At 31.0% G+C, this 12,468-nt stretch overlaps 1 protein-coding gene across 11 annotated transcripts in view; it reads left to right on the top strand.

The window, feature by feature from the left end:
* LOC126749239 (uncharacterized) overlaps nucleotides 1-12,450 on the top strand; it is an 89,190-nt gene extending 76,740 nt beyond the window's left edge. For 6 of the 11 annotated variants that reach the window (XM_050458932.1, XM_050458938.1, XM_050458942.1 and 3 more), the window contains 16 exons: nucleotides 284-598; nucleotides 906-1,149; nucleotides 1,763-1,929; nucleotides 1,985-2,199; nucleotides 2,883-2,985; nucleotides 4,984-5,142; nucleotides 5,206-5,411; nucleotides 5,533-5,657; nucleotides 7,503-7,689; nucleotides 7,748-7,869; nucleotides 7,952-8,137; nucleotides 8,191-8,258; nucleotides 8,368-8,506; nucleotides 8,566-8,805; nucleotides 8,948-9,114; nucleotides 10,723-12,449. In XM_050458932.1, the coding sequence (XP_050314889.1) occupies nucleotides 284-598; nucleotides 906-1,149; nucleotides 1,763-1,929; nucleotides 1,985-2,199; nucleotides 2,883-2,985; nucleotides 4,984-5,142; nucleotides 5,206-5,411; nucleotides 5,533-5,657; nucleotides 7,503-7,689; nucleotides 7,748-7,869; nucleotides 7,952-8,137; nucleotides 8,191-8,258; nucleotides 8,368-8,506; nucleotides 8,566-8,805; nucleotides 8,948-9,114; nucleotides 10,723-11,088 (3,009 nt within the window). In that variant the 3' untranslated portion in view covers nucleotides 11,089-12,449. Of the gene's footprint in view, nucleotides 1-283; nucleotides 599-905; nucleotides 1,150-1,762; nucleotides 1,930-1,984; nucleotides 2,200-2,882; nucleotides 2,986-4,983; nucleotides 5,143-5,205; nucleotides 5,412-5,532; nucleotides 5,658-7,502; nucleotides 7,690-7,747; nucleotides 7,870-7,951; nucleotides 8,138-8,190; nucleotides 8,259-8,367; nucleotides 8,507-8,565; nucleotides 8,806-8,947; nucleotides 9,115-10,722 lie in introns of all 11 variants that reach the window. The other 5 variants (XM_050458937.1, XM_050458933.1, XM_050458936.1 and 2 more) reach the window with 5 other exon arrangements.
* Nucleotides 12,451-12,468: the final 18 nt, after the last annotated feature.

Here is a 12,468-nt window from a genome sequence, read left to right as displayed (position 1 = left end):
ATACAACTGCACCACTGGATTCAACGAAAAAAAAAATCTATAAGAATGAGTTTTTGCTTAATTTAAATTTTCAAAAATACCTTGTATCTTAAAAATTAAAAGGGCTATGAAAATTTTGTTGACAGCATCTTTGGTTTTACCAAAAAGTAGTACAGTGTCGCGAAAACCGCAACTCTCTATCTCTAAAAATAACGGAGACGTCCCCCAAAAGTAGCCAAAATGGGACACCCTGTGCTGTTTGTTTAAATTAAATGCGTTTAAAAAATATATTATGCTTATTTAGGTCTGTGACTACTGCTTTAAACAAGGAGAACTTTTTAAGTGCAAGGGAAGATGTGGTCTCTTCTTCCACCTAGATTGCGCATCTAGGGTGGACAAACCGCTAATAAGCACACGCAACAGAAAAAAGAACGCACTGAAGACAGCTCCCAATGCAAAAAATGAAAATTGTCTCGTAACGAGGAGGCAGAATCAGTCGTCCGTTGAAATTGTTACTATAAAAACTAAAAACTTTTCAGTCCCTATTTCACCCAAAGAGGATTTGCCTGAGAACTATAGCGAGTTGTCTGTGACTGACCAGATTGATTTGCGTATGCAGGTAAATACAGTTTAATCACTTAAAGTTCATTATAGATAAAAAAATGTCATTATGATGATATGAAAGTAATTTTTGGCAAATCCTCTTACAAAAGTTTCCTTTTGTAAGAGGATTTTACCTCTCCGTTTACCGTTTGTACAAAAAATCGAATCCAAAATCATTATAAGTTTACCAAAAGTTTTATTTTAAATCCTGTATTTTCACTTATCATTATTGATTTATGAAATTAAATTTACCCATAGTTTTCCTGTAAAGCACAAAACATCTATCAAGTTTTCTGCTCTATTTAAAAAAATTTTTTTACTAGGCATTAATGAGCAAATATGATGGGCAATCAACTTATCATAACGACTCTACAGACTCTGAGGCAAGTTCTACCGGGGGGCTTTCTAGTAGAGCCCCATCAGAAGAGAGCATTCTAAGTACACCAGATCCAAGTAAAATTCGATCTTCTGACTCTCCAATATCCACCGCTTGTAGCGATGGATCGATTATCGATGAAGAAGAAAAGAGTTCAGGTAAAATTTTAACGCCTGAAGAATTGCTACAAGGTAACTGCTTTATTTTTTTTTGTAGGCATATAGCGTTTTTGGTTTTTTGCTTTTATCTGCTTATGTAGTTTTGCTTATTTTGCTTTGTAGTTTGTTAATAATTTTATATTTAATACTTTTATTTTTAGCTCCCTCTTATCTCGTACGTATAGAGTTGCATACAATTTATTAAATGTGTACATTTATGATATGATATTGCTGGGCTGGTATTGCATAAGAAATATTGCGAAATTTATTACTAAAATGTATTTAAAAATTGACAAGAACAATCCATTTCGTTTGTTTTATTTTTGGGTTTGACATCTTTTTAAGTGATATGGGTGGAATGTTTGCTTTTGAATAACGGGTGTTCTGATCTAGAGCATGTTTTTTTTTAGTTTTCTATGCAGTACCTTAACTATAGTTAAGCCAAATACTGGCTTAAAACAAAGTAATACAATCTTAACAGGTCAACATATTAAGTATATCTTTTAAACACATTAATCGAAATAGTTCTTTATTATAGCATTTTATGTTTGAAAAAATGAATTATTATTATGAATAACACCTTGCAAGTCCGGAAAACCTTTCAAAATTGACAGATCCGGGTCAAGGTACTCTCTTTTTGTTCTAGGCAATGCAGAGCTGTTAATACCACCTTCAACTTCACACATGAAACATGTTACTGCTGATTCTCATATAGTTCCGCTACCCAATACGAGTACGCCAGAGGTTTTAAATATTAAATGTGCCTATTGCTTAAATAATAAAGAGCCACCTTGTTTTGTATGCGGATTGGAGGTAACGCTATTTATACATATGATAAACAGCTGCTATATTATTTAAAATGTTTTAGGTGTCAAGAAGAGGTGAAACTACCAGGCAAAAGTGTACCCAAAACAGATGTGGTCGCTTTTACCATCCGGGTTGTCTTAAAAATGTGCCCCAAACTAAGTGGGCCATTGGGAAATGCATAAAAGGTGATCCATGCACGGACTACTTTACATGTCCAACACACGCCTGTCATACCTGTTACTCTGAAGATTTGGGATCAGCATTTGCAGGCTGCAGGTAATGATAATTAAATAATAGTTTATTTTTCTTTTTACCTTTTTTTGTATTGCTTCTAGTTAGTATAATAAACCTACAAGAAGGGTTAAGCGTTGCTTATGAGTACTGCGTGTTATCTGATAACTGTCACTTTTATCTAAAAATCGGAATTTTTGGATTTAATGTCATTTTCGGGAAAAGAGTCACAATATGGGTTAAAGCTTTCGCATATGCATAGTCTTGATAAACTTAAATCTACTTATATATCTTTACTATTAGTACAGATAACATAATGCTTTAATTTACTTACTGATTTATTCTCACGTAAAAAAGGAATGTATTTCTTGTCTGCTTTCATCTATTTCATCTATCATCTATTTTCTCTTAGTGTTGTGATATGAAATGATTTTTGAAAAGTAATGTCTCAATAATTTTGGCCACTTATTAAGAAAAGTTGAGGTTAAACTGTTAATTGATTTGTGGCCAATTTTGTTGTTACCAAAGGAAACAATCATGCCCCCTCTTTCAAATCTTGTATAATGTGTTACTGATTGTAGATCCAATATATTAGTATTTACTAGCATTAACTTTATAAAAATGCAGTTGCCTCATGTCAAATACTTTTCAATGGTAAAAGGCCTTTTATTGCTTAGGAATCGTTTTATTATAGGCTTATTAATTTTTTTATAATAAACACTTTTTAGATTACCAGGCGACAAGATAGCTAGATGTCTATTGTGCCCTGCTGCTTTCCACACATCTACGTTTTGCATACCGGCCGGTACCGAGGTGTTTGGCGCCTCTCAGGTAAATAAAAGTCCTCTAATTTTATGTTTTATTATCTTGTATATTCTATTCAATGACTGTACGAATAAGCGGCGAAAGTTAGGTAGTTAGATAGTAGTTAAGGTAATTCATTTTAACATAATTTTGCGGCGCAAGAATATTATAGAATGTGGGAGTAAACAGGGCATGAACTTAACCAAAGCCCCTTGTGTGACTTAAATACTACTTACTGACTAAAACTGTTAATGACTAAGGCTATTATTTAGTCAAACATTACATACAGTTCATGCTTTATTCTACTTATTATAAATGATAAGGAAAATACACAATCTCTCCAATAAAGTAAAATCATAATTAAAAACGTACATAAAAACATGATAGAAAACATGAGGCAAGTCGTTTATGAAAATCAAAAATTGCAAGAAGCGCAGAACAGAGCTCTGAGGGACGCTTCAGGAATTTATCAATATATCAGATTTGGTGGAATTAATATACAAACCTTTTGTCTCCAATTTGATAAATATGACTAGCCATTTCAAGGCTACTTCTTATTCTATGATTTGTATAAAATCAAATGCCTTTGAAAGGTCACAGAAAGATGATATTTGCTAGCTTCAGACAATCAGGGAAGATTATTGATTCCCCAAGAGTAATTTATGGCAAATACTAAGACCGTATTGATATTGAAGAACCGTATCAGGTAATTTTAGAATAATGTTTAATACCAGACCATCATCCCCGAAACTTTTTTAATATTTGATACATGACATGATCTCTTTAAATAGATGGATTTAAATGGATATATACCAGATTAAGCAAGCACATCTAATTTATTAGCCCCCAACCACTTCGAAATTGGATTACTAAAATTACCGTGTTAATTTTATTCTTTAAATCCAATGGAAGACAGTTTAAATTTTTTTACTTACGAAATTATCACAGCTTTGACTTGTCCTTTTTCTTCTATAAGTTCTTGTCCTTTTTCTTCTATAAGTATAAGAAAGAGGCCTTGTAAAACAATCTGTAATGTTACAGAGATTTGAGTTTTCATATAACATATTGGTTGGAAAACGAATATCAAGATGGTAGATTAGTTTAATTGTTAGTTTATGCTCAGTAATAAGTGATTTCATGGAGTCGTACATAATCGTACGAAATTAAAGTACACAGATCTTACAGTATTTAGCATGGAGTATGTAACATATTAAAAAATTAGAAAAGTAAATGTAGTTTTGGTAGGCTTTGTATGTGCATGTCTGCATGTCTTAACGTAGTTGTCGATCTTCAGTTATTCCTAGGTAGGTTACCTGTCTGGAGCTTTTTATGGACCAGTTTGACTGTTGTCTAGAAAGAGGGTCTATATGAACTATTTTATTTTGAGGTAAATTATATACATTATTTGAAAATGGAACGTAAGCGGTCATTTTTTAATTCACTGTAAATAGAACTACTGTAAAATAACCAGTGTATAATTTTTCTGAGCTTAAAATTAATTTTTTGTTTTACTTCACTCTTAGAACCACCATCAACAAAGAGCTTTGTATCTGTGAACGAGATAATGTCGCCTGAGAATTCTTGCTGTAATAGAGAGTTTAAGAGTTTAGTACTCTTTGATTTGTAAAAAAGTATTTGATCATATCAAATACTTTTGCTGTTTACCTGTTTGCTTATGTTAACCTGAATTAAGTATTTTATATATTTTATGGGTTAATTGTGCAATGGCATCATTTGCATATTTATTCCTTTGGAAACCTAATTGATTGTTCAATAATAGCTTTTCTGAATCTAGTCAACCAGTGTGTTTAAAAACCTTTTCGGAAACTTTTGTTAAGTTCGACAGCAAGCTAATTAGCCTATAGTTTTCCGCCAATGTCGGATCTCCTTTTTTATTACAGGAGGACTTAGTTTTCTATAAGTTATTTAAATTCGTTCGATAAATTCGATATTCATGACTTTTCTAGAAGTAAAATGAGTGAATTTAGATCTTCGTAAATATTTAGTAAATGATTTTGTTTTTAGATTATATGCCCGAAGCATAGGACAATACCGGTTCAACCCATCAATACAATATGGTGTTTTATTTGTGCCAAAGGAGGAAATTTAATATGTTGCGAAAATTGTCCTACAAGCGTTCATTTAGAATGTCAACCTAATCTTCATCTCGATGATGATGATAGGGTAACTATCAAAAATATGTACAGCGTTTCTAAGCGAAATTATTTGCCGTAATTTTTTTTTTAGTATATTTGCGAAGACTGCGAATCCGGACGTTTTCCTTTATACGACGAAATCGTATGGGCGAAGTTAGGACACTATCCGTGGTGGCCGGCCGTTATACTCTTCCCTAACGAAATACCTACAAACGTATTCATTTTGCGAAAACACAGAGGAGATTTCGCTGTTAGGTTTTTCGGAACGAATGATTATTATTGGGCGAACAAAGGAAGGTAAATTATTTCTGTTTATATATTTTTGAACATAGTCTTGTACATTTTCCAAAAAAAAAAACAGCATGTTGGCTTTTTACTTTTCCTATTATTACTACAACTTGCTTATTATTTCTTGTAGAGTTTTCTTGTTCCAAGAAGACGATAAAGGAGGAAGTCCCAGCGATACAAAACTTAAGAAAAAGTCAGCTATAGTTTTTGAAAAAGCCGTCGCGGACGCAAAGATTGTTTATAAACTAAAAAAAGGTAAACCATCTTTAAATATAAAACATTTGCTTTATATCGCTCCATTTATAAAAGAACCGTCATAACTCAAAAATCAACATTTGTCAGTATAACGGCTTAAAGAATAATGTTTTTTTAACTTTTTTGTATTAATTTAGCATTGCAGACAAATTAAATGCCTTTATTGTTGTTAGCAGGCGATATGAGACTCTTAAATTGACAAACTTGTGCTTGATAACTACTTGTGACCTCTGAAAATCTGCATAATATGAGGAAATACCTTCATTTTTTACTAAATTTCCCACGATCTCACTTAGGTTCACTAATTTTTTTTTAGGCTTTAATGTAGTTTTAAGGGTCAGTGATATTGTTACTCTTGCCTCAAATAGTTCTGACCGTTATTTTCGAAAAGTCTGCATATGATTACGACGTTTTATAAAAAACTGTGATTAGCTTAGTTGCCTAATTTTTATTAATTTAATATACTTAAATATTGATCTTGAGTTTAAGTAGGACTTTACTTGTCGTTCGATTACAGATGGACATATCATATTGTATTATACTTTTTTAGAGCATACATTTACATAGAAATTATGTACTTGGCATGGTAGAACAGCTTGCAAATCAAGTAAAGCAACTGCATAATTATCGACACTTTTTCTGTTATTACCTTCTTTTGTAAAATTAGGACCAGACCAACAATCTCACTTAAGAATTAAGTTTCTTCGACAGTAGTGCCATTTGTCGGTAATATTGTGATGTACAAGTTTTAATGATCTTTCATGTAAATAATTTTTTATTTGTTTTCTAGAAGAAAGTCTTCTAGAAAATAGTTCATTCTTATTAATTATATTACAAACTACATTTTATTCAACTGTAGTAACAAATCAATATTTACTAGATATATAAGTTTTTATGCTTTATTCTAACACTTAGGTGTCAAGCATCTGAATGTGCGGCTTATTTTTAAAAATGTATTAAGTTTATTATTATTAGCAAAATTATTATGCATGACCTACGATCTACTACATGGATATAATGAGAGGCAAAAAAAATATACATTCATGCCTATTTAAAAAATTGTTCAAATTAGGAATTGTTTTACTTACATCCTAGAATACTAAACTCGAAAAAGATAAATTTAAACTAAAAAATTTAAAAAGACTTTAATTAGTTAAAAAACCTTTTAAATTGATAATGATTTTCAGAAATTATTTTTTTTCAATACTTTAAATTTTTCTACTTTAGAGCAATTTCTGACCTCACTCGGTTATAATTCATAGAGTTTCAGACCAAAATAATTTATGTATCTCAGATTAAGATGTGTCGGTAGCATCTAGCTCTTGTTTCATAAGTATGACCTATCAAAATTTTAAAGCTTAATTCAGTGTGTATAAAAAATCAAGCTGTGAGTATATATATATATGTATATATATATATATATATATTGATATAATATGTATATTCTTGGTATATGTATATTCCTTTGGTTGACCGAAGTATCCTTAGGTACCCATTAATATTTCTTTATTAAAAAGCAAATGAGAAGAATATAATCTGTTTTTCCGAAGTATAATTTTTAGTATATACTTCTGTATTATAATTAACTTGTACATGCTTTTATTATAAAGTCTACCCCATACCAGTATCCCTTATTTTATGATACATCATTTAAAAATCCTCTTAGCAAGTTAATTTTATGAATTACTTTGAGAATAGTAAATTACATCTCATTTATAAAAACCTCTCATTATAAAAATAAAAAGTTTTTGAGTTAGGATGTACTTCTATAAATCGGGCGATATACTTTGTTCAAGGAGGTGTAAAGTTTACGAAATTACCAATAAATGTTTTTTTTTTGTTTAGAATTCAAAGTACAAACAGAAGCTTTATGCGTTGACAGATTAAAGCCTCCACCATATGTAAAAATAAATAAGAATAAGCCCGTAGGAAATGTAAAATCGCTAGAATTAAACTTAAGTAACGCCACTGCCTGTGACTGTGATCCTAGTAGAACTAATCCTTGTGGACCAGATTCCAGCTGTATAAATAGGTAAGTAATAGAGCCGTAATAATTTATAAAAGCGTTTTTAAAATATATTTTCTCTTAGGTTATTACTAACTGAATGTGACCCGCAATTATGCCGTGCAGGTGAAAGATGTGGAAATCAATCATTCCAAAAACGAATTTATCCTCCACTAACTGCTTATTCAACGCAAGGTAGGAATTCGGGTAAATATTTATTTTGTTCTGCCGTAATCCACTTGAATCCTGTTTCTGAGAGAATGCTAAAAATTGCAATTTATTTATCTAGGACGAGGTTGGGGCTTAAAATGCTTAGGACCCATTAAAAAGGGCCAGTTCATTATCGAATATGTCGGGGAACTAATAGACACCGAAGAATACCAAAGAAGAATTCAACAAATGCACGAAAAGAAGGAGGAAAACTATTATTTCATGACGGTTGATAGTGAACGTGTTATTGATGCCGGTCCAAAAGGTTTATTAATATTTATTAATACGGGTTGTGACTAATGGTTTTGTAATTTCTAGGTAACCTATCTAGATTTATGAATCACTCGTGCAATCCAAACTGCATAACACAAAAGTGGACTGTAAAGGTTAGTTTTGTTTAAATTTAATTTAGTTATAAGAATAGTTGTAACTAAAAACAAAAGAGAAATATTTGTTTTTACGGAACATTTTTAAACGATTTTTATTCTATACCAGGGTGACACGAGAGTAGGTATTTTTTCCAAATACGATATCCAACCAGACTCGGAATTAACGTTCAACTACAATCTGGCAGTGGTTGGTCAAGAAAAGAAACCCTGCAAATGTGGCGCGTCAAACTGCAGCGGATTCATCGGTAAGTATCCGAATTGTTTGTTGTTTGTTTAGTGTTCCAAATATTAATCGAATGCTTAGGAAAATTTCCGTTAACAGGTGTAAAGCCAGAAAAAGCAGAAGCGTTACCTTTGGAACTGCGAAAATCACGTAAATCTGGTAAAAAAAGGACGCTTGCACCATCACCATCTACAACCTCTCCATCATTTTCACAAGTCTGTTTCAAATGTAATAAGAAAAACACAGATATAACGTGCGTCAACAAAGCTTGCTTGCAAAGTTTCCATTTGCAATGCGTCAATCTTGATGAGATGCCTGACGGTAAGTGCTTGGTCAAAAAATGTTCCTAAGGTTTTGACTAAGGTTACGCTTTGTTTATACTATTTAATAATTAATAATTCATTTATTATTCCAATCAATAGTGACTATAGTTATTTGTTTAAACAAAAATTTTTTAATGCAGCATCAACTGTTTCCAAATTTTCATGTCCCCGTCATAATTGTGCAGCATGCTCTAATCGGACCCAGCGGTGTTGTAGTAAATGCATGACTGCCTTCTGTCCGTCCCATGCAGAAGGCAAAATCCGACGTTCCAATAGCAATGGATATGTGTGCACGTCGCACGATCCCGTAAGTTTTTTATTTTCAATCACACATATTATATTTACACTTTTTATTAATTCAAAGAGCACTTTACTTAGGAAAATATAAAATTAAATAGTATTCAATTAGTAAATACTGCTCTTGTTTAAGTTCGAAATATACAGAGTGTCGATTTAATATCGGTGTTCGATTGTGGCTAAATATTAAAACGGAAAAATCCTTTAATAGAGGGTCTTAAAAGAACGTGGTACATAATTTGATTTTTTTTAATGGAACAACCTATTTTTTTCCAAAATGGGAGTCTAAGACTTCTCTCTTTAACCCTAAAACTGTTTTGCCCTAAAATGCGACGTTGCCTAGTTATTAACAATTTAAATAAATTTTCACGAACATCAATGTATCGCTTAAATTTTAATATTTACCACCGACATTTTTTATCTTTTTGGAAAATCTATGAACATGAATGATTAGTAAACATGATAATTGACATACGTCACACAACAAAGAAGAAATGAATCATGGCCAATCTTATAAGAAAAACTTTCTTATTATTTTTAAATAAGATAAGCATCAGGGATTAATATTACTTGTCTTTGACTATAGTTTTTTTATGGTTTATGGTTGTTGAAACTATTGATTTTTTTTCTTACTAATTAGTGTTTTCGAAATAGAATTGAACAGAGTGACAAGCTTTTGTATATTATTCCATAAAATATCTATTAATTGTTTTTTGTCGTGTGTCAAGTGTGGTAATGCCTATGAAAAAATTTCATTCTTTCTTTAAGAACAAGTTGAGAAAACGGTTAGATATAAAAAAATGCTCTATTAAAACGCGTTACTAGATACAGGGTGTTCCATTAAAAAAAAATAGCGCAAAATTGAATCGAAAATATCAATATTTGTGTAACGACTTTGATCATCCCGTATAGAAAAAAAATTGGAATTTCTAAAGATAAAATGAACTTAGCCTCTACATAGATTTTTCAAAAAGATAAAAAACGTCGGTAATAAATTTTAAGATTTAAGTGATTTTTTTTTAAATTGTCAATAACTAGGCAACATTGCATTTTAGGGAAAAACAGTTTTAGGGTTAAAGAAAGAGTCAAGTCTGAGACTGCTATTTCGAAAAAAATATAGGTATCACGCGTTTTCGGGACACCCTGTATCAACCAAACTAATTTTAAAAGGTAGCCCCTCTAACTCAATTAAACTTCACACATGACACCCTGTATAAGCTCGAGAAGAGTATTAGTATTTTTGTTAGATATTGTAATATTTAACAAATGGGGACTCAAAAATGTATTTAAAAATATATTTTTTTAATTGAGATCCTGTCAATATTAATTGAGTTTTCTAATTTATTTGGAATATATTGCCTGCACGCCATAACGCTCTATCTTATGTTGAACTTTGAAAGTCTACGCCCCTGCTACCCTAAACGTAAATATAAATTTTAAGATTCTAAATATGGAAAAATATTGTATTGGAGTTTTTCCTAACTTTATGTGTTTTTTTTTTTTAATATTTATTATGACATATTACAGATGAAATAATTAATTTGTTTAACATTCAGTGTCTACTGTACTGAGATTGTGATTATTAGTTTACCGTATAAGCCAATAATTATATTTTCAGGAATTCAGTGTTGTCGACCGGATGGTAAAAACAGTCAAAAGAAAGCGCACAAACGAGACAGATGAGACAGTCTCATCGACTACGGAGGAAATCGTCAACGGTGAAGAAGCCTCTACTTCTCACCCACCATCAAAATACAAAAAGTCCGATTATTGTTATGAAGATTTGAATTTAGAAGATTTAAATTTGCTATCATCATCACCATTAAAATATTTAGAAGACGAGAGCACGGGTAGCAGCGCCGCAGATGACGTGTTCGGACTAAGTCTTGGACGTAGGCTAAAAAAATTGAAAAAAGCTGAATTGAGGGAGAAGATTAGGATTAGTGTTGGGAGCCTATGTGGAAAGTTCTCGCCTAAAAAATAAATTCGAAATTGTTTGTTCTGCAAGGAGACTATTCCATTTTACTTCTAACGACATATTACTGCCAAATCTTAGGACTTTTTTATGTATTTTAAGCACTTGTTTGGCTTTAATGTAATTCCGGCAGTGTATTAATTATTAGTAATATAGGTAGTTTAAATATTTAATGAAATATCTATCCAAAGGAAGTCATCAAAAATTAATGGTACACATAAAATGCCCTTGAATAGTGCAGTTTATGCCACTACTTCTTATCATAATTAAACCACCGAAAGAATCATGTTGGCATAAATTAACAAATAGTATAGCGTTTTGTGGCCATTTTTTTATATAAACGAACTTTTGGTCGAACCTTTACAGAAAAAGGTGGAACACAATGGAAGTTGTATAGATATTAAAAGACTCTTAGGTTAATAATGTTTCGTGCAGTTGCGGCATATAAAACTAAAAAAAAAAATTAAAAAAGTTAGTTTAATATTTTGTTAAATGTTCAGAAATGTGGTTTTAAGAAATAGTTCTCGATGATTCGTTTTTTAAATTTCTACTACAGGAAACGAAGTCTATCACTTACCATACTTCACGTTATGTAATGTTTTAATTTAATCTCGTTATTGTGTTTTTCTTGGCATTTTACCAAATTATGGGTGTTAATAACACTAGGCAATATAAACTGTCAAAGGTTATATAAGATTATTTGGGGTTATTTACTAAAAAAAATTGCATTTTTACTTTTAAAGTTATGTATAGCATGCGATTTTTTTGGTCTTTTCTGCATATTTGTATCAATTGGTGCCCTTCTTCTTTCTGAAAATAAGCTAGTAAAAGGTCACCTAGTATTTATCGGAAAAGTCAAATAAAGTTATAAACGTTTTTAGTGAATATGGTGTTCTATTTGACTTAAATAAGGAAATCGACAATCTTATATAACCATTGAATGTGTATTACTCATTCGCAAATCTTAGTAAATACGGGTAAAAAAGTATGAAGTCTCAAGTGATTATTACCTAAAAAAATACTTTTCTGGTTTGATCTGTTTTCTATATGCATTTATTAACACCCCAGTTAATCCTTAGTTACTATTTCATGCATTAGAACTGTAACAGATGCACCAAAGGTCATTATTATAGATTAAGTGTTAGTTAACATTTTGCACAATATTTCATAAGAAATTAATTGTGCTCATGTTATAGAACCTAATGATTCCTGTTCAATTGTGTTTTGAAAATATCCTATAGTTTCATCAGAATTAAAGTTTATATAGTGTCAATAATAATTAGACTATTGTATTTTAGGTGTTCTTGCATTTTCAATTTAACCTTTTTGTTATTTAGTCATAGTTTTGTTATCGAATTCAATGAACATTATAGTTTTTTTTGTGAAATT

Source organism: Anthonomus grandis, chromosome 22 (assembly GCF_022605725.1).
Source record: "Anthonomus grandis grandis chromosome 22, icAntGran1.3, whole genome shotgun sequence".
NCBI classification, from domain to species: domain Eukaryota; kingdom Metazoa; phylum Arthropoda; class Insecta; order Coleoptera; family Curculionidae; genus Anthonomus; species Anthonomus grandis.
This window is presented reverse-complemented; position numbering and strand designations above follow the sequence as displayed.